Source organism: Antechinus flavipes, chromosome 2 (genome assembly GCF_016432865.1).
Source record: "Antechinus flavipes isolate AdamAnt ecotype Samford, QLD, Australia chromosome 2, AdamAnt_v2, whole genome shotgun sequence".
NCBI classification, from domain to species: Eukaryota; Metazoa; Chordata; class Mammalia; order Dasyuromorphia; family Dasyuridae; genus Antechinus; species Antechinus flavipes.
In genome coordinates, this window is record NC_067399.1 from 81947353 (window position 1) to 81969804 (window position 22452).

The 22452-nt window shown below is 38.2% G+C and overlaps 1 protein-coding gene across 2 annotated transcripts in view; it reads right to left on the minus strand.

Moving 5' to 3' along the window:
• The window catches only part of ATL2 (atlastin GTPase 2), a 69730-nt gene extending 48337 nt beyond the window's left edge, over positions 1-21393 (minus strand). The window contains exon 1 of one of the 2 annotated variants that reach the window (XM_051975132.1): positions 21138-21372. In XM_051975132.1, the coding sequence (XP_051831092.1) occupies positions 21138-21276 (139 nt within the window). In that variant the 5' untranslated portion in view covers positions 21277-21372. Of the gene's footprint in view, positions 1-21137 lie in introns of both variants that reach the window. The other variant, XM_051975131.1, reaches the window with a different exon arrangement.
• Positions 21394-22452: the final 1059 nt, after the last annotated feature.

Below are 22452 nucleotides of genomic sequence, written 5' to 3' on the forward strand. Positions count from 1 at the left end.
GGAAAGACTTCTTTTATTTCTTCACTATAGATAACAGTAGCTCTTGGTTTTTAAGAATTGTTTTTCATACTCACTAGAGACTCATTTAGTGCTTGTTTTTAGTGGTTTAATAGTGCTTAATGCTTTAGTGCTTAGTGATTTTAGTATTTCTAAAAATGAGTGATACTATATCAAAATTCTCATATAATCATACATTGACATTGATATTCTTATATTTATAGTTATTCTAATGTCAGCCCATCCTTAAACTTGTTTTAATTCCTATTTGGTCAAAAGTGAATCATCTTTTAAATATATTGCTGAGGCTCTTTTGTTTCAAAACATTTTATTTAACATTTTTGCATCGACATTCATTTTTGATGCTGGCTTATAGTTTCCACAATCTTCACATCCATACCTGTCACCAGATGAATTGCTTCTACCCTTTGTCAAAAAGGCCCCTGTACTTTTACTGGAAATGGTGCACTTGTACGTATATTCTATCCACTCTTAGGGATATTAAATCAAATGTTACTTTTACTCCCAAGTCTTTCTTCATCCTATAGTCATCTCACTTTCCCCAATTTGAAAGAAATATCTCTTTTCCTTTAAAGTACTTTCGATACTTAAGGCTTGCATGTGCTTAACATATCAAGTGAATGAACTCTCTCTTCTACTAGATCACTAGTGCTGAGACTCTAGGTTTAGACCCCCTCAATGCCTAGTACAGTATTCTTTAAGGAAATAAATGTTGCTGAATAACATTTTCACATTTATTTTCTCTCTATAGACAATGTTATATTAAGTATTAAAATGAAACAAATAGAAATGAATGTAAAAGACCCAAGGTCAAGTTAGATTAGGGTTTCCAGAGCAAATTTCCAAAAAAATAAAAGCATCTGCCAAGTCTCTGGAAGGAAGATGCCAATTTCAATTTTGCCACATCTTCCCACCCCCAGATGACTTGATATAGCAGTAGTTTAAATAAAGTATATGCTCATCCCCCAGAGTTGGCTTAAAAATCAGACAAAATACCTACAAGGACAATAGCAAGCTTTAAAAAGAAAGGAATAGTGCCAAAGATGTAAAAACAAATATGTATTCTTTAAGGATCAAGCTAAAAAAAATGTTTTTTTTGATTCCAGTTTTGAAAAGCAGCTCTGAAGAGAGCAACAGCTTGTCCATATATCCTGCCTGGTCTTCTTTTTTCACTATCCTATTTGGAGATCTGGGCACACATACCCAATTTTCAAGTATTAACCACATGTCAAAACAAACATAAAGGTCAGATCTCCAATCACAGTGAAGCTGAAAACTGATGCAAAAATCTAGATTATTCCGATAAGAATTATTCCCAAATTATCCAGAAATATATGCTCATTTTAAAAACTATTATATTTCTCAGTTCCCCAAATAAAGAATTACATTACTATATCATAACCACACTTAACTAAATATTCATTCATTTAACCTACTTTGTGTAGAATTTCTTGCAAGGTCCTTGAGGAGGCAAAAAGTTTAGATAAAAAGAGTACACGTTATAACATATTCCATCTGTGAGACCAGGCTGAAATCTTTCTAAACTCTTGGAGAGTTGCTGAGGCTATAGCATTCATTACACTGAAGCCTCTCTGGAATGGAGTCTCTCCAATTTAACTAGGTTTCTCCTAAATGGGGAGACAGTCTTAAGTCATTTTGCTCATACTTCCCAGCTTTGTAAGCCAAGAGTTTACATTATGCCAATATAGACATTAAAAAGCTTCCTCCACATACCACAATAGCTTATCAAAGTAGAATTCTACAAAGAAAAATAAATTCTTAGAAAGCAGATATCACTATTTGCTGATTTAGCCAAGGTTTAACCATTTAAGATTGCTACATTCCCTTGCCAAATCCCAAAGACTTTGTTACCTTACTTTGGCTTCCTCTCTGAACTTATTACCTGCTACTCACTTGGCATTTAAATACAAAGCAATATTATCCTCACATATATAATTTATCTCAAATAAAGCACAAGATCCTTGAGGATAGCAACCCATCTTAACACATTTCAAGCCAGCTAAGACAGCCCTTTATATGCCGTAAATATTCCAAGAGAAAAGAGATGATGATTTCTGCTCATGTTTTATATTACCATCCACCAGTTCTACAATATCTCAAACCCACATGTTCCTTGAGGAAAACAAGCCCAACAGAGAAAGTGAATGATATTTAGATGATGAAAAAAAGGGAGTAATAGACCAGAGAGAGAAGTAAATAATATGTCTCAGGAAAGAAGTAGAATTGCAAGAAATATAAAAAGTATTAACAAGAGATAAACTGCAAATAGATATAAAGTTTTCAAAATAACTGCAAGCTATCAAGAAACATGGAAAAAAAATGTTCTAAATCCTTACTGAAAGTTAAAAAACTGAAGTTTTTACCTCACAGCCTTCAAAATGGCAAAGATGGGGAAAAAAGGATCAAGAAAAAAAGTTGTAGGGAAAAGGCAGACACACTGAAATACTACTGAAAGAGTTGCAAATTAGTAAAATCGTTCTAGAAATCAAGTTACAATTATGTGACAAAAGTCACTAAGTTGTTTTATATCCTACAACTCAGCAATTCCATAATTGGTCATATTCCCCAAAAGAGGTCAAAGAAAGAAAATAGGCCCCTATTTATACCAAAGTACTTATAGCATTACTTTTTTGTAATAGTGAAAAGAAACTTGAAACCAAGTGGGTGTTCATATATTATGGAATGGCTGAACAAAATATATGAATGTAATTGATGAAATGAGTTCAAAGAAACAAGACTTACATAAACTTATTCTTAAAGTAAATAGGACCAAGAGAATATACCCCAAACACAAAATAAAACAAAAAAAAAAAAAAAAAACTAAACTAAAAGAAAGCTGAGCTCCTGAGAGATCTAGAAAAGGCTATAAAATGATCTTAGAAGACATAAGAAAACATCCCTTCTTCTAACAAAACAGTGCAAGATCATGGATACAAAATGCATATTGTCAGACCCAATTTTTTTTTCTTACTCAACTGTTTCTCTTTGTTACAAAAAAGGCTCCATAGAGGAGGAAGTATTTAAATAGAGTGAAATGAATGACATAAAAACAAAAGGCAACAATAAAACATTTTTTTAAAATTAACACTTGGGAGTTGAGTAATTCAATAACCCTCTCTTACACTTTATGATGACCCCCTAACTCTCATACTTTATGAGGTCAAGATATAAACCACAGTACCAATAAGTTCAGCTATGATGTAACAGAAAGAGTACTGAATACGGAATGAAGAGACTTGGATTCCTATCACAATTCTGTCACTTATAGGTCATATACCTAAGGAAATCTCAACTTCTCCAAATTTCCATTTCTATGTTTAGAATGAAGATTCTAATACAGATTCTGTAAAAATATAATTACTTTATAGGGTTGTTGGGAGGCTAAAACATCAATTTACATAAAATACTTTATAAACCATCAGGTATGTATAATTCATTATTAGAGTAACAAATAAAAATAACAGGTATAGTTGTACTAAGCCTTCAAAGTCACAAACAATAAGTACATGAGAAAGGATTGTAGGATGAAATGAACTGAAACAAAAAATAGATATCATTTTCTGATTGTACTATATTTTTCTATTGAACTACCTGTCATTTTATGAGATGTGACTGCAGTTTTTTGTGCTAAGTCAATTCTCAAAAAATTTTCTTCTAGCATGGTTCATGTTGCCATCTATTTTAAAATGAAAAAATGCTAATAAAAGGCAACTTTATTTTTCTGATCTTATTTATTTTTTTAGTTATAGCTTTTTATTTATAAGATATATGCATAGGTAATTTTTCAGCATTGACAATTGCAAAACTTTTGTTCCAATTTTTCCCCTTATTCCTCCCAACCCCTTCCCCCAGATAGCAAGTAGACCAATACATGTTAAATATGTTAAAGTATATGTTAAATACAATATATGTGTACATGTACATAGTTATTTTGCTGCACAAGAAAAATCGGACTTTAAAATAGTGTGCAATTAACCTGTGAAGGAAATAAAAAATGCAGGCAGACAAAAATAGAGGGTTTGGGAATTCTATGTAGTGGTTCATAGTTATCTCCCAGAGTTCTTTCGCTGGGTGTAGCTGGTTCAATTCATTACTGCTCTGATTTGGTTCATCTCATTGTTGGAAGAGGGACACGTCCATCAGAATTAATTATCATATAGTATTATTGTTGAAGTATATAATCATCTTCTGGTCCTGCTCATTTCACACAGCATCAGTTCATATAAGTCTCTCCAAGCCTTTCTGAAATCATCCTGCTGGTCATTTCTTATAGAACAATAATATTCTACAACATTCATATACCACAATTTATTCAGCCATTCTCCAATTGATGGGCATTCACTCATATCCAGTTTTTGGACACTACAAAGAGGGTAAGACAACAACTTTTTTAAAAATCTTTGACTAACATCTGTTTTTAAAGAAACAGTTCAAAGAACTATTACCTTTAGAAAGGTTTTATAACTTCTTTTCATGGCTTAAGACTACATATTTCACTCAGGAAAAAAGCAAAACAAACACTTGTATAGATCTCATATAAAAGTGGTCATGAAAATATGTCAGAAGTTTCTCTTCCACAATTTTCTCAGCAGGACAAAGAGTAAAAAGAAAGGAGATTCAGCTCTATAAAGACAAAGTCAATTTCAGAAATGTAAAGACTGATTTTAGTTTCCATGAACAATTTAAAATTAATTCTAGCCATGACACAGTAGTGAACACAGCAGATGATTAAATGACCAAGGCTTTTTACTGCTTTCACTAAAAGTACATTTCTAGTTAGTTTTCAGAATGTGGGGGTGCTCAAAGACTGGCACCTCTGGGAAGAGGGCTTGCTGAGCTTTTTTCAGGGCTGCTCATTTTGATGTCCACCTGGCATTCAACTCCTACCTGTTGCTCCAAAATGATACAGCGTGCTCATTGGCCACATCTCAGGAAAGCACCTCAGCAGACAGACTAACCCAGGGAAAGTAACCAATCCCCCCCAACCCCTCAGTGGAGTGGGCAGATGAGAACAATTTGTTCCAATAAAGAAATTATAAAACCTTTCTAAAGGTAATAGTTCTTTGAACTGTTTCTTTAAAAACAGATGTTAGTCAAAGATTTTTTTAAAAGTTGTTGTCTTGCCCTCTTTGTAGTTCCAATAACCATGAAGGCAAGTGAAGCAGTCATCATGAAAAGCTTAGAGCTTGATCAGACGTTGAAAGATGCCGAAGGCACGCACTGCATCCTAGGCCACTGCCAGTCATCCTGATTTTTGTCTTGCCACTGAACTTCAATGACTCTGGAAAAGTGAACCAGATAATTTTGTGCAACTGTGCTTCATTTAAATCCAATTTATATATGAGTCAAGACATCATCCTATGTGATGAGTTCATCAATCTTCCAAAAAAAAAAAAAAAAAAAAAAAAGACACAACAAAAACATTTCCATTCGACTCTGAGTATGTATGCTCAAGTCCTAAAAGGCTTGAAGTCAATGTGTAAAGTCAATTTAAAAAATTAATTATTCTTGTAAACTATGATCTCAAATAAACTATTATCAAATCAAATAAGTAGTCATTTTAGAATGCTTTCCCTCCCTAACATCATAATCATAATCAAATAAGTACTTAGATCAATTAAATTAGTGTCTCTATTAATACATTTTAAGCCTCTCAAATCAATGATTTTAACATTTACTTATTAAATTATTACACAGGTTTGTATTCATAGCAGCAACATCATATTCTTAAAATTATTTTTCTTCCTCTCATAAGTATGACATTAAATTTTTTTTAAGTAAAAAGGGCCTACTTCTCTCCTAGTCATATTATGTGGAGAACCTTATTCCAGGCACCACATTTTAGAAAGCGTATTATAATGGCTCCCTATCATATGCTTCTATATCTTGTATAGTATACATACCCTGTATGGTTGTTGAACATATTTATCCAAAAACTAAGATAAAAGAAAATCATAAAAGTTACTGTTTTAAAACACTCCTGTATGTTTTTATATAAAATTATTTCAAATACAAAAATAATAATAATAATAAAATCTATTAGAATAGCATACTTTATTTTAACCTTGTTAAATGCTTTAAGAAAGCCTGTCTATCCAGAGCCAAGTTGTCAATAAAAATTCTTAGAAACAACTGGATTGTATATATGGAAAAGCCTAGTCCTCCTCCCAAGAATAATAGCTCCACAGATAACTTCCATCTGGCCTAGAAGAGTGGAACCTCCCAAGTCAAGGCCATTGAGCAACAGTTTCCATCCCTAACCCTAGATGCCCATTTTAGCCCATTATGGTAAGAGCCTAATACTATGAGTCAGATTGATAAATAAAGCAGATAGTACCAAAATATAAACTTAAGATATAAAAACCTAAAAGTTACACCAACTCATGTGTCTGCCCTACATGAACATCAACATTCACCTATCACAGGACTAAGTGTAATGTCAAGGAAGCTGTATTTCAGTACCCTTCTCCATCATCGTGCGGTGGATAGTTGTTGTCCTTTGTTTGCAAAGAAACTGCTGTTAGAGTTGAGCTATAGTGTGTCCGATTATGGCTTATCAGATCAAAATGAGTTGGAATGCTCTGCAACAATTCAGACACAAATAGTCCCTATGAACATTTGGGGTGACTTTGAACTTTGAGCATCTCACATTTCTTCTGAGCTAATTCAATTCTGCTTTGTTCACAGAGCATAGCACCTATGCTGGGCAGTCCTGTGCCAGTGTCTCCCATGTCATAGAATTAATACTAAAATTCGTGAGAGACCTTGAGAACGTCCTTGTATCGCTTTTTATGACTACCATGGGAGTGCTTGCCACATGCCCTCCATAAAAAAATCATTTTAGCAAGCATACATTTGACATTAGAACAATGAGGCCAGCCCAACGGAGTTATACTCTCGGCATAGTTTAGTTCGAGAAAGGACCTCTGTGTCTGGTATTTTATCCTGCCAGGTAATCTTCAGAATCTTCCTAAGACAATTCAAATAGAAGTGATTCAGTTTCCTGGCATGGAGCTAGTATACTGTCCAGGTTTCACAGGCATACAATAATATGGTCATCATAATGGTTCTGTGGACCTTCAGTTTGGTGATATCTAATACTTCTCCTCTCCCACATTTTCCCTCAGAGCCTCTCAAACACTGAGTGAGCTCTGGCAAAGTATATCTCATTATCAATGTGGACATCCCTGGAAAGTAGACTGCCAAAGTAGACTTTCTAAACTTCACCATTTGCTGTAACTGATGGGTCCACACATGGGTGATGTGGTACATGGAGCACCTGTGTTTTCTTGGTGTTAACTCTTAGGTCAAAAGTAGCACAAGCATAGATATTCAATTATTATTGTGTTGCATCTCAGCTTCGGAGGATGCACTGAGTGCGTCATCAGCTGAAAACAGAAAAGCATGCACCAACACTCCCTCCCTTTGAGTATGTCTTGTAGCCTTTTCAGGTTGAAGCATTTACCATCAGTACAGTAGATGACTGATTCTGTGTTTGTCCTCATTGAAAGCGTTTGACAATATGGCTGAAAACATCATGTTAAAAAGCATGGGAGTAAGCACATAGCCTTGTTTCATTCCACTGATGACTGGAAGAGCTCGAGAACATTGTGCATTGTCCAGAACCCAGAGAAGTGTGCCATCATGACACATGACAAAATTTTCCTTAAACCTCACAACTGACAGCATTATCAAAGGCCTTGGTTAGATCTACAAATGTACTCTTGGAATTTTTCCTGGAGTTATTGGGCTGTAAACACCCTATCAACTGGTCCTTGGCCCTTTCTGAAGCTGATTATCCTGTGACAATCACAGGGGAGTCTGTCATTGTTGGTAAGCTTCTTCCCAGAAGTGCTATCAAACCGTGTATACCCTTTGATCCAGGAGTGTCTCTACTGGGCCTGTGTAATGTTCTCTGGGAGTAGATTTCTTGGAGGGCTTCTGGGGGCAGCCTTTGTTTCAGTTCAGTAATTACAAGAGTAGCCAGGGGTTAAAGTCCAAATCCTTTACTGTCTCTTTCAAAGTCTTGTCTCTTTTCCTGGGGCTTCGGCTAGCTTTCTTGGAGGCCTTCCGTATTGTTGGTTCCAGGAGCTTGAGCTCCTGCCTCTTTCTCTGGCCTCTGAATCTACCCAAATTCCAAGGATTTGGAATTCAGTCTCCAGCCACAACAAAAGTGGAAGATGGAATGAATCTGTCTCAGCCTCCAAGAGCTTCTAGTGCACTTGTCTCTCCTGGTCCTGGCCCCAAGAACTTCTTGCTTATATGCTGTACACCAAGTACAAACCAATCATTATATGACTAGGAAACCATTATTTGTTGTAGGATTAAATCGATGCTAAACTAGATTTGGCCACTGTCTCCTCAATTCCACTTAGTACCTTGTTTCAAGTTCTGGCTCATAACATCTCCTCATAGGATCAGATCAATCATACTGAACCATGCTAAATTAGATAACTATTGTCTCTATCATTTCCCCTGACTTAGTAACTTGTAAGAATCCTTTGTTTCAAGTTCAGAGTTCTGGCCTACGGCAGGCCTGTATTCTAAAGAAATTATAAAGAAGAAAAGGAACCAAAATGCAATCCTTTTTGTAATGACAAGCAACTAGAAACTGGAGTGGATGCCCATCAGTTGGGGAATGACTAAGTTATGGCATATGAATATTATGAAATATTACTGTTCTATAAGAAATGATCAGCAGAATGATTTCAGAAAGGCCTGGAGACTTATATGAACTGATGCTAAGGGATATGAGCGCATTTAGGGTTAGCAACAAGATTATGTGATGATCAATTCTGATAGATATGGCTCTTTTCAACAATGAAGTGATTTAGGACACTTTCAATGGATTTGTGATAGAAAGAGCCATCTACACCCAGAAAGAAGACTGTGGGGACTAGATGTGGATCACAACACTTTTCACATTGCTGTTGTTTGCTTGCATTTTTTCTTTCTTCTTTTTTTCTTTTTGTTCTGATTTTTCTTATGCAACACAATAACTGTGGAAACATACATAGAACATACATATGGAACATATACAGAATGTGCAATTACATATATTAAACATGTTAGATTACTTATCTAGGGAAGGAGGAAAGGTTAAGGAAGGGAGAATAAAAATTGAAACACAAGATTTTGCAAGGGTGAATCTATGCTTATGTTTGAAAATAAAAAGCTTTATTTAAAAAAAAAAAATTCTTGCCATAGTCCTCCTTAATAGGCTGACCCCACACCTGGAAAAAAGTATCATCATAGGACCTTGAATGGTGCTATATTTCTTTCTTTTCTTTTTTTTAATTCAAGCTTTTTATTCAAAGCATATGCATGGGTAATTTTTCCCACACTGAGCCCTGCATAATCCCCTGCCACAAAACTTTCCCTTTTTTCTCCCCATCCCCATCCCCTTCCCCGCCCAGCAGGCAGGGAAAATACATGTCAAATATGCAAAGATACATGCCAGATCCAATATGTGTATACATAGTCACACAGCCATTTGGTTGCACAAGAAAAATCAGATCAAGAAAGAAGAAAAAGAAAAACTGAGAAAAAAAGAAACAAAATGCCAGCAAATAGTAACAGAGAGAGTGAGAATGCTATGTTGTGGTCTACCCTCTGTTCCCATGGTTCTCTCTCTGGGTGTAGATGTCTCACTTTATCACTGAACAATTGGAACTAGTTTGAATCATATCAATGTTGAAGAGAGCCACGTCCATCAGAAATGATCATCACACAGTCTTGTTGTTGTCATCCTGGTTCTGCTCATTTCACTCAGCATCAGTTCATGTAAGTCTCTTCAGGTCTCTCTGAAATCATCCTGCTGGTCGTTTCTTACAGAATAGTATTCCATAGCATTCATATACCACAGTTTATTCAGCCATTCTCCAATTGACAGGCATCCAATGGTGCTGTATTTCCCAATTAATCTCCTGGATATCTATGTTTTGCTCACTGGCTTTTTTTTTGTCTCTGACAAGCTAGCCAACTCATCACATAATCACTATTTAGAAAACTTTTGCTACTATACAATGAGGAACGGAAAAGAGACATCACCTGTACTTTTTGTAAAATTAGCCCTTTAAGCCCAAAATAGCCACTAATAAGCTAGAAGCATCCTAAAGAGAGCAATTAGGATATTAAGAAACCTCAAGATTATTCCATAAGAAAAGCAAATTGGAATGTCAACTTTAAACCAACAACCTATGTTTAGCCTAGAAAAGAGAAAACTTAGGAAGTATAAGACAGCTGAAAACCAAGAAGCAAATTTTATTAAACCTATACAGCAGGTAACATAAATACAAAGCTTAGAGGGAGGAAAAAGAAAAAGAGGAAGACATATATATACCTAAGTATATTCAAAATACCTGAAAATGTTTGTAAAGAAGGAACTAGAAAACCTGAGAGATCAAGAAAATTTCCATGTAAAAGATGGGACATGGCCTGAGTCTTAAAGGAGATCTGAGATCCTAAGATTCCCTGCAGGAAAAGGGTATAGCGTAGGATCACAAAGCAATATATGCCAGAAGTAGGAGTTGTTTGCAAGTCTTCCTAGCTTCGGGGCTAACTTTGTAGCCACCATGCCACTACTCTTATTATAGAAGGAAGCACACACCACCATCACCACCACCACCAACAACAACAACAAATTTACTAAGATTTTAGATACAAGGGTCCCTTAAGAGTCTTTTAGAAAAAAGGAACTAAGATCCAGAATCATTTAGTCAAAAAATATTTAAGTGTTTACTATGTACTAGGCACTGCGCTAAGCAATGGAAAAGGCAAAAAATAGTCTCTTCTGATTCTAATGGGAGAGAGAACATAAGAAATGGTAATACAAGAGATATACAGAGTAGATAAAAGATAATATGAGAGGGGAAGGGAATAGCAGTGGAATATGAAGAAATGGAGGGGGAGAGAGGAAAAAATGAAAATGTGAAAACTAAGCTGAGTCTTGAAAGAAGCCAAGAAATAAATGGTGGTAAAGGAGGAAAAAGTATTCACGTCTAGGGGACAGTCAATGCAAAAGCACAGAGAGAAGGAGGGAAAGAGAGCAACAGCAACAATAACAGGTTAAATAGATGACAAAGAGAATGGAAGAGAAAAAGGTCTAAGAAGTCTGCAAAGATATGAAGGGACCAAGTTTTGAAGAGCTTTTAATGTCAAACCAAGGAATCCTGGAGCTCACAAGGTCACTTCAGAAAAATCACCTTGGGAGCTTGTGTGGAAAACAGATCGAGGTAGGAAAATCTGAAGCAGGGAGACCAGTTAGAAAGTTGCTATAACCCAAACTAGAGATAAAAAGGATGTGACCTAGAGTGACAGCAATGTTGATGGAGAAAAGGGTACATACAAGACAGATGCTGTGAAAATAAAAATAAGATTTGACAACAGACTATGTCTATATGGATTGTCAGAGTAAGGAGTTGAAGATGAAACAGATTATTGACCTGTGACTTCAAAAATGGTATAACTTTCAACTATAATGGGTTGCTAAGGAATATGGGGTTTGAAGGGAAATATAATGAAATCTACTTGATACATGAGTTCCATTATCCAGTTCAAAATATCCAATCATCTTAATAGAGAAGACAACTAATTCATGGGAACTGAAATCATGAAGTGAGATAATATCAAGTGAAAGAAAAGAGAGTCTGGAATAGAGCCTTCTGGAGGATCCCCAGCATGACATTGAAAATTTATAGCAATTAAATTTCTTTTTTATATCCTAAATTTGGGGCTTTGGATCCCAGAGCCCAAATCACTTTCTGCTTTCTTCTAATTTGTTTCTTTCTTGTTCTCAACCAAAGAAATGGAAGAAAAAGAATGCTGAAAATGTTACTGTATTCCTGAGAAGAAAAAGAGACTTCAGAAATTAGATGAAGAAGTAGCAGAAGACTGAGGTCAAATTGATAGGAGAACCAGGAGAAAGCAGTGTCATGTACTCAGGGTAGAATAAGTCCCCAGGAGAATGTAATAAACAACACTGCAGGCTGTAGAGAGATCAAGAAGAATCAGTAAAAGGCTTATAAATTTTACAGTAAAAATGCCACTGTTAACTTTGAAGGGAACAGTTTCAAATGAATAAGGTACACAGCCAGATTGCAGAGAAACTGAAAAAGAGTAAGAGGTGAATATGTAGAAGCTGCTAGGGAGCTAAGAATTTCAGATCGTTGGATACTGCAGACTTGAGATCAAGATAGAAAGGGAGAGAAGATGATAGCCAATGAACTTCAATATGGAGCTCAGGACAAGGATGAAGAAAGTTAAAGGTTGTAAGGCTTAAGAAAAGATGTAAGGACTAAGCATTCATTAAGCACTTACTGTGTGCAAAGCATTGTGCAAAACACTAAAGACACAAGTAGGAAAAATAGCATTCACTCTCAAGGAGTTCACACTCAAATGGAAGAGACTGTACATAAAGGTTTCAGCACCAAGTCAGATAGAAAGAATGAATAGCTTTTAGTCTACTGCTGAAAAGCTGGTAATGCACCTTTTTCAATGTCAGTTCCAGGGCTCAAATATACTCATCTCGGCTCTGAACCACCAGCTGAGGCCAGAGGCTCCAGGAGTGAGGACTTTCTTTTCCGGTCTTTGGTAGCTATGGCTGGTTCACCAGCCAGGGTCTGCCAGGCTGTGTCTCCTGGTGTTTTGTTTCCTGGATAAAACTTGCTAGGCCTGAGCTAGCAGCAGGTCTAGTGGTTTGTAGGGGAAGCGGAGGAAGAGTGCTCTGCCCTAATTCTTGAGCTCAGCACCTTGAACTACCTCCACTGTCCAAAGAAGGCTACTGCTTCTATATAAGTGCATCACACTCTACTCATCCCAAACTATCCGTCAAAGAAATCCTGGTACTTGAATGTAGTAATGGTGGTAGAAATGTATTATACATTCAAGAAGCTACTAATTCAGAATACTAATCCTTCCCATTTCTTCCACTAAGGAATATGTTCTGAAAACTAGAGTATAATTGTCCTTGAGAAGCACTAGGTAAAGTGCAGGGAATATAGGACTAATTTGCCAGGAGACATGGGATTCAAATCCTTCTGCCATTTGGCATCAATGAGCTTAAAAACACTATGACCAAAAAAAAAAAAAAAAAAACAACACTATGACCCCCCCCCCAATTTCTTTATTTGTAAAATAGGAAAAGTATTACTTGCATCATCTACTTCATAGGATTGCTGTGAAACCCAGTTGAGGATAGCACTTATACCCATGTTTGCAAAGAACTCTACTTGTAAGTTTAGTCGAACATTCAGTTTTACGTAATCTATATTTTAATAAAAGAAAGCTTGGCTGAAATAAACTGAAGCTCACACAATTAAAGATAAGATGCTAGATTTCTAAGAGAATGCTAACATCAATCCCAGGTCAGCTAAGTAGATTTACTAGTAAAATTCAAAACTTAGGAAATTTTACCACCTAGATTCAAGTATAACAACATAAATTTATTCTCTCTGAAATGTAGTAATCTGAGTTCAGATCACAGAAATTAGTTCTTGTCATTTCATGTTATCTTGTGTGTTTAGGAAGCAGTTGTGCACAAATACAAGTTAGCAAAGAAAGCCTTAGAATAAACCTGAAATTCCTTTTCCTTAATGGGAGTATAAATTTTGAGAACTAGAACCTAAATTGTCCGGTACAAATTATGTTACTACCATATAATTTATAGGTCAGCCTTCCAAATAACTACCTATTCAAGATAAAAAGTTACGAAAGCTTTTTCTGTAGTCTATTTCCAAAGTAGTCATTAAAGACAACTGATAAAATTCAAAGGACTAAACAATTTGACTTAATTTCTTCCCACCCTTGTTTCTCATTATTTCTATTTTCTATTTTTTATTCTATATTTCTTAGTTTTCCAACTTCTATTTCATTCATTCATTCAATAAATTAATTCTCAACTCTGTGTTAGGCACTGTGCACTGAGGATACAAAAAGAGGCAAAATAAATCCCTATTCTCAAGAAACTTATAATCTAACAGGAAAACAGTATGCAAACAAATATATACAAAGCAAGCTATATGCAGGATAAATAGGAATTTTTTTTTTTTTAAGGAAAGTACAAGAATTAAGAGGGGTTATAGGAAAAGCTTCTTGTTTAAAATTTTAAGTTGGACAAGAAGACACGGAGGTCAGTACTCAAAGAAAAGGAGCATTCCAGGCATAGAAACAGCCAAATAAAATTCCCAAAGCTGAGAAATGGAATATTTTGTTCATGGGACAGCCCCAAAGGCCAATGTCACTGGACTGAAGAGCATGTGTTGTAGAAAAAAGTGTAAGAAGGAAAAGCAGGAGGCGACTGGATTAGGAAGGGTTTTGAATGTCAAATAGAACAGTTTTTGCTCCTTGAGGCAAAAAGGGGTCACTGTGTGTGGGATGGGGGGGAAGAGAAGAGGGTACAGGTGTCAAAGAACCACAACGTAACATGCTAAGAAAATTATCTGATTGGTGGAGAATGGCGTGGAAGGGGAAAGACATGAAGCAGGCAGACATTCTAGCTGACTACTGCAGTAATCCAAGTATGAGGTGACAGGTAGTGGTAAAGAAGAGAAAAGAGGACTTATAGGAGAGAGGTGGAGGTGAAATCGCAGGCCGTGACAGCATAATGTGGGGAAAGGAGTCCAAGATGAGGAACTGAGAGGATGATATTGCTCTCTACAGGAACAATGATGGGCCAAATTTATCATACCATTAGAATATGTCCATACATATTCTAATTCAGTTTCTAAATGCCTAGGTGTTGTGAATGTAGGTAAGATGGTGTAGAAGAATTAAAAGTGAGAAGTTTACTTATATATAAGTACACAGATGACATCCTTCCTCTATTGACTGACTAAACCTTATCAAGAAGGATAAAGGGTTGTGCTAATGGGTAAGATGCTCTCATTTCTAACACCTCTTCCTTGGGAATATGCTGCTAGTCCAAAGTAGAAATTGGAAAAGGTCTAAACAAATACCTGGCACAGAGGTGCTTAATAAATGCTTTTTTTATTATATTGCTTAAGTCTAATGCAGAATCTCAGCAACTCATGTCATTGAAAATTTATAGCAATTAAATTTCTTTTTTATATCCTAAATTTGGGGCTTTGGATCCGAGAGCCCAAATCACTTTCTGCTTTCTTCTAATTTGTTTCTTTCTTGTTCTCAACCAAAGAAATGGAAGAAAAAGAATGCTGAAAATGTTACTGTATTCCTGAGAAGAAAAAGAGACTTCAGAAATTAGGAATTCATTACCCCTGGCCCATATGACTGACATGATTTAATCAACCTACAGGGAAAGGATTCAATTGAACAAGGTAAGAAATGACACCAAATACAGAAGGCTGTTTTGAGTCAGGGAGGAAAAAATGATAAACAGTTCTATGTTCTTGTACTTTTTTGATCTCAGGTGAACCTATCACAGCTTGACTGAAGAAAAGAGTATGTATTCATACTTATGCCAAAGTCTGATACAACACAGAGGGAGAGGGGAATAAAAAATCTAAGTAACTTTAGACACTAAGAAGGAGTTGACAAGGGGAAAAGAAAAAACCTCTGATAGATAATTAGGGTTCAAATATTGTCTACTCTTCAAATTTTACTGTTTTATCACCAGAAAGGGTGCCTTTCTAGATCCAGATCTCTAGAGACCAAGTCCCCTACCCTCACCCTCATCCATGGAATTAATCCACTCAACTCTGTTTTGGGGAAATACTATCTTAATTGGTGGGTGACTGAATGAAAACTACTCTAGTACATATAATTGGTCCCAGACTATCTATCAGAAGCCATTCTGCCATCTGTTGGGTCATTCCTCTCGTCCAACTCTACCCATGCCCCAGGCCTAGTCCCCCAATTGCTCTGAAAATCAAATGTAATCAAAATGTAGCCACTACTGCTATTAAAAAAGTTGAGATAATCAATTGCCAGATGGCTATGCTCAAATATCATGGTGACTCCCCAGACCAAAACTCATTGCTGGTCCCCATTTCCCTATGTTTCATTCCTAATCCCCAATCAGAATGTAAGCTTCTAGAGGAACTACTAATTTCACTTTTGTATTTGTATTTCCAAGAATTACCACAGTGGCTAACATATGGCAGGTGCTAATCATTACTTTTTCATTTTCTTTCATACTGCTTAGCCTAATGCTTTTAAGAGAAACATTATAACCTTGAATTCCAAAAGCTTTCAACTAGTCAGTGATTTTCTGGTGAAAGGGTATCAGACACATGGACATATTTTGAAAAATGACAAACTACGTTTAAAAAAAAAATCTATACTATTAAAAAAAAAAAACCCACAAAATAAATTCCTGGATTTGAGTCCTAATTCCAACACTAGTATAGACAGGTATGTAAATCTCAATTTCAATTCCTCTCTACACCTGAGTTTCCACATATGTAAAAGTGGAGTTTGTAATCCTTCTCTATTCCCATTTCAATGACTTCAGGACTACTTGCTATAAAGAAAGTGATCTACACATTAGGAAGCAATATACATGTCATCTTTTTTTTTTTTTTTTTGGGTCTAGGACTCTTATGTTTTCACTGGTATAGGATCTCTGAGTATGAAAACTCCCCCTACCAATGCACATACATATTTATTTGCTGTCATTTGTAGTCTCAGCCCAAGTCCTGCCTTCTGCAAGATGACTTTCCCAGTTCTTCCTTAATTTCAGCGCATTCTCCCTGAGATTATTTCCAATTTATCTTGTCTGTACATAGTTGTTTACAGGCTGTCTTCATCTTTAAACTGAGTTCCTTGAGAGTAGTAGTGATTTTTATCTTTCTTTGTACCACCATCTTATGTGACTTTTGTGCTGTAAACAGAAGGCACTTAATGCTTGTTGACTTAGGAAATTCACTGTTGGAAGAATGAAGAGGTTAACTGAGAAAACCAGGGACATACAATTACTAAAAGCCTCAGAAGCAGGGCTTAAACACAGGCTTTCCCAACTCCATCCAAAGTCCTACTCCACAGGAGTCCACTAAATAGAATTCCAAAGAGATGAAGGTGTTCTAACCTTAGAACCAGAGTTGTTTTCACCATTTATTTATTTTCACTGAAAAGGGCAGTGTCTCTATTAGGCAATATCCATTTCCCCCAACCTCGAGGATTATATTCCACAGGCAGCCAAAAATAATACACTATAATAAATTTATTTTTAAATACTACATTGTTTTGGTCATAGTCTGAAACTTTATAAAAAGTACATTTAATAAAAACATATCTCTAGGGTGATTAGGGTTTTCCTTTGACACCAAAAGACTTCTAATCATAATTTCCATATAACACCTATATGAGGAATAAAGCCAAGAAATCGTTTCTTTTAAAAAAAAGGTTCTAAGCTGTCAAAATATACACTTAAATTCATGCTCCTGACTCATTCAATTAATCGAATGAAAAAAATTATATTAAATTTTAAAGGAGGTTAAAAAAAATTTAGACACAGGCCCAGTTACAACAGCTTCTCTTTGGCTCTTTCACTAAGGGCCCTTATTTCACTAATTAGTCCTAATTTCACTTACTAGTCAACAAGCAATGTTCTAGGTGCTGAGAATCCAAAAATTGTGAATTCCATTGGGCAACAAATACATAACCTAAGTTAACTAGAAAGCAGACAATAGGGGGAGGAGGCCCTTGTAGGGAGGAACATGGAATCAGGAAAACCTTCATATAGAAGGTCTGTGCTAAGCCTTGAAGGAAGCTAGGAATTTTAAGAGAGGACAAGTTAGGACAAGAAGAAGAGAAACAGATAATAAAGAAGTTAATTCCATTCCAGTGGGGAGATTACCAATAGCAAGACATGGAGAAGGAAAATGAAGTATTGTGTATGAGGAATAGTTAATATTTAGTCTTGTTCTGGGGCAGGTTAAGTGGCTCAGTGGATACAGCACCAGCCCTAAAAGAGGACCTTTGCTCCAGCCTGGCCTGAGACACTTCCTAGCTATCTGACCCTGGACAAGTGCCTTCATTCTGTTTGCCTCAGTTTTTTCATCTGTAAAATGAGCTGGAGAAGGACATGGCAAGCCACTCCATTATCGCTGACAAAAAAATAATCCCAAATGGAGAAGAGACTTGACGGATACAATTCAACAAGTCTTGCTTTATTCTTGCTTTATGTACTACTCTGTAGAGATTCCAAATAATCTTGAAACTAGTTTCAAGTTTATAGCCAAGCAGAACCTGAAAAATGATAAGACACTGCTCTATGCACACTGAAAACTGATAAAAGAAATAAGCAATTACTACTTATGTGTGCCTACTGTGTTAAACACTTTTTACAAATAGTTTCTCATTCAATCCTCTTAACAACCCTTTCAGGTAGGTGCTGAGATTATGTCCATTTTAAAGTTGAAGTTAAGGCAGACAGAGGTTAAGGGTCTTCCCCTTAGTCACAGAGCTAGTGTCTCTAAGGGAAGATCTGAACTCCTAATGTTAAGATTAGAGCTGTGAAATTGAATGCATTCCAGCAGGCAAAAATTTGTATTTACACAACCTAGGTAATTAGAAAGCAGACAATAGAGGGAGACCCTTGTAGAGAGAACATAAACCCTCTATGGCAGTTAAAACCCTTCAGAGTAGCTCAGGTCTACTTTCCAGCTTCTTGTTCATTTTATACACCACTTTCCTACACACCTGGCTGGCTGGCTGTGTCCCTCATACAACCCTGTTTCCTTCAAGACTCAGCTCAACTGTCACCTCCAACAAGAGACTTATCCTTGCTTGTGCCCTTGCAGCTCCCCAAAATAACTATATATATTTTAACAACTTAACTGAGCTCATAATGCATTCTTCCAATATTGTTGCTTGGATTCACTTTATCCCCATGAAGACTTCACACAGTGCCTATCACAGGTAAGCTCGACAAATGTTTCCTAAACAAATGCAAACATAATTCTGAAAGCATAGCAATAGATGACTTACTATAATGGCATAACCACCAAATAGCAAATTTTCATAACTGGCAACGAATTAACACCAACTTCTAATCCAGAGATCTAAGACTTCATCTCTAAGTGCTCCCTCCTGGGTGGATCATGTACATCCCTTAGATAAACTAGCCAACTCTTCATGAATTGCTACAGCTTGGGGAAAAAAAGTTGTCCTAGCTTCTCCTGTGACTTACCTACCCTAGTTCTCCAATGACAACCAGCCACGAACTGGAAACTTTTCAGGTTTGGTAGGTTTGCTGGCACACCCTCCAAAAATCTACTTCAGACACTTCCATGCCAGAGTGGGACATCAAAGCAGGAATTTAGTGAAGGCCAATTAAATTTCAGCAGGCATTTAGAAGTTAAATAATCTCAAAAGTATACTGTACAATGAGAACATTTCTAACATCTGAAGATTTACATTAAAAAGTATTTCAAATGACTAACCTTTCAAAGATATAATTAGTAAAGGGTAATATACCTTCAGCAAGTAGCTGAGTTTATATTACCCAGAGTGCTATAATGGCTAGATTTCTAACGCCTGAAAATTTATATAAAAAGTTACTTTAAATGACTGATTTTTGAAATAAAAACTTCCTACTTTTATTATTTAAGACTACTCATTTCCAAGGATTTTAGATAACCTCGGTAAAAGACATTACTCTAGTATACCTTAGCAAATTGTTTTCCTCACGAATTATGTCCTAGGAATAACACTAATAATAGTCAATTGTTCAAAAGATTAACTAATAACCTAAAAATCCTTAACATTCTAGTATACCTTAGCAAATAAGTTTTGTTAATGCTGGGAATAATTCTAACAACACATAATTGTTTGTTCAAAAGATTAGCTGATACCTAAAAATTCTTAACATTTTAGAGAGTTTTCCTAATATGGGGGGAAACACTAATAACTTGTAGCAAAAAAAATAAAAGCTAATAGCTAAAAATTCTTACATTCCAGTCTACCTTACTAAAAAGTTTTCCTAATGATGGGAATAACAGTGGAAGTATCAATTATACTGTCTTAGGTATTTTTGCTGGCAGGCATTTTAATATGTATTCTCATTCAATGGGGGAGGGGGAAGAGTTTAAATTTTTCCAACATGTAGGTGATTTTTTTCTTTCTTTTCTTTTTTTTTTTAGAATGGGAGAAAAAGAATTCAACCGGAATCCAGGGCTAGTTGGGATCATTTCGGGGAATGGGGGAGAGGAGAAAATTTACTTTAGGAGGCTAGCTGGGATTACTTTTTTAGAATGGGGAAAAGAATTCAATCTATAAGTGAAGAGCAGTTGAGATTTAGAGAATGGGGGGAAAGGAATCCAAGGGCTACAAGGATTACATAAAGTGATTCCCACCCAATACAGATTGAAGCCAAACAACTATCTAGAGCGAAAGGAAGTTTCGGGGAGAAATCAATGGCAAGCAGCAGCGAGGCAAAGTTGTGTGCGCGCCGGGCGGAGGGGGACCGCTGGCGCGGGTCGGGGGCAAGCTCAAAGAAGGGTGGGGGATGCATTGTTGCAAAGTGCGGGTAACTTTCGGTGACAGCGGGACTTTTTCGTGCCTGTGCCCCTGACGCCACCGCGACAGGCCAAATGCTCTTCTCCTAAAAATAGGGGTGTCAGGAGGCGGAGGGAGGGATCAGGAGGAGGAAGGTGAAGGGACGCCAGGAGCCGGGCTGTGGGCATGCACCAGCGCGCTGACGTTCGTACAGCGGGGCCGGGGGCTCGTCCCTTCGCCTACGGATTGCGCCCCCTCCCCGCCCCCGACCCCCTTTCTCTTCCATCCCTCCCTCCAACCCCGGCCCAAGCGCGCGCGGGCGGAGTAGGACCGCCAGCCTTGAACTTCCACCCCGAGGGCAGCCCCCGAGAGGGGATTCTGGAGGGGCCTTCGGCTCTCCGAGGGGCTGCCCGCTGGCCCCCTTTCCTCGAGCGCGTCCACGCACCACAGGCACCCCCCCCACCCAGCCCCCCGCAGCCCCCCGTTCGGTAGTGGGAACGGTCAAGGACGGCTCCCCAGCTCCTCGGCCCCCCGCCCCCTCCGGGGCAGGCCAGGCCGGCCCCACGCGCGCGCGCGCCCGCTCTCACTCGCTCCGGCAGCGGCCTAGGCGCGGGCGAGCGGGCGGGAGGGCACGGCCGCAGGGAGCCCCAGAGGACGAGGACGCGGCCCGGACTGGCCCATACCTAGGGAGGACGGGGACGAGACGTGGTTGTCCTGGACCGCCGGGTCTCCGCTCCGAGCCCGCCCCCGCCTCCGCCGCCGCAGCTCCTGGGGCAGGCGCTGCTGCTGCTGCCTCCGCGCTGCCGCGTCCCCCTCCGCCATCTTGTACCGATTTAAAATTAACTCCCCGCTGACGTCAAACGCCGCTGCCGCTTTATCAACCTCCCGGGAGCCGGAGGAGAAGGGCGGCGGGTCCTAGCGCCGCTTGAGCCACGCCCCGCCCCTCGCGTCCTCCGCCCCCCGCCCGCTGCGGGCTCGCCCCGGCGGCCGCGTCCCGTCGCCCCGCCTCGCGGTCATCCCTACGCTGGATGGGCAGCGGAGATACCACTCGGCGACCTGCGCCTTCTCCCCCGGGCTCGGGCGCTGGCCAATGGCGGCCGGGGCCCCCGGACACGTGAGCTCAAGGACTTGAGCGCATTTTGTAAACAAATGTCGGGTTCCTGCGGCTGCGGAGCCAGCCTTCCGGAGAGATGCAAGCTTGGGATTGTGTTGAGCCGAGTGTTAAATTCCTAGCGGTAGCGTTTACTCCTCGGAAATCCGGCGCACGTGGCAAATTTAGTCTTAGTTGTTTTATCGCTTGTCTAGACGTTTTAAAAAGTGGTCGCGAAAATGTTAATAATGCATGTTAAACTTAAAAGTGTTTAGTGGATACTTAAAGCAGGTGGTTAAACATTTACCAGCAGGTGCTTCCCCATTCCCACTTGAGTCTCCTCCTAGTGGAAAGATTCGAGGACTTGGAATCGGGATACCTGGACTGGTTTCGAAACTATGACAAGTCACTTCCATTTTAGCATCTGTAAAATGGGGGTGATATAAGCACTATCACCCCCATTAGTGCTTATATCACCCCCTAACGGGTTTGAAAAAGAGTAGTTTGTGGACCCCAAACGCTGCCCTGTATAAAAAATCCATGATTTTATCGTTCTGTCCTCAATGCTAAGCACAATGCCGTGATAAAAACATGGAACGACTTAATAAGTACATCTCGACTTAGTTTTTTGACGTGACATTACAGCTAACATTTATATAGCATCTACGTTATGCCTGTTGCTTTATAATTCATTTGCTCCTCACAATTCTGGAAGGAGGGGCGAAATGCTATTATTAAGATGGAAAAAGTGATGTAAACAGCGAGGAAGTCACTTAGCCAGATTTACATGGCTAGTGTCTCAGGCTGGATTTGAACTCGGGTCTTTCTGAATCTAGGCCCAGTGCTCTAGCCGCTTTACCACCTAGCTTTTCTTCCATTTAGTTTACTCGTTTTATCTTCTCTCAAGT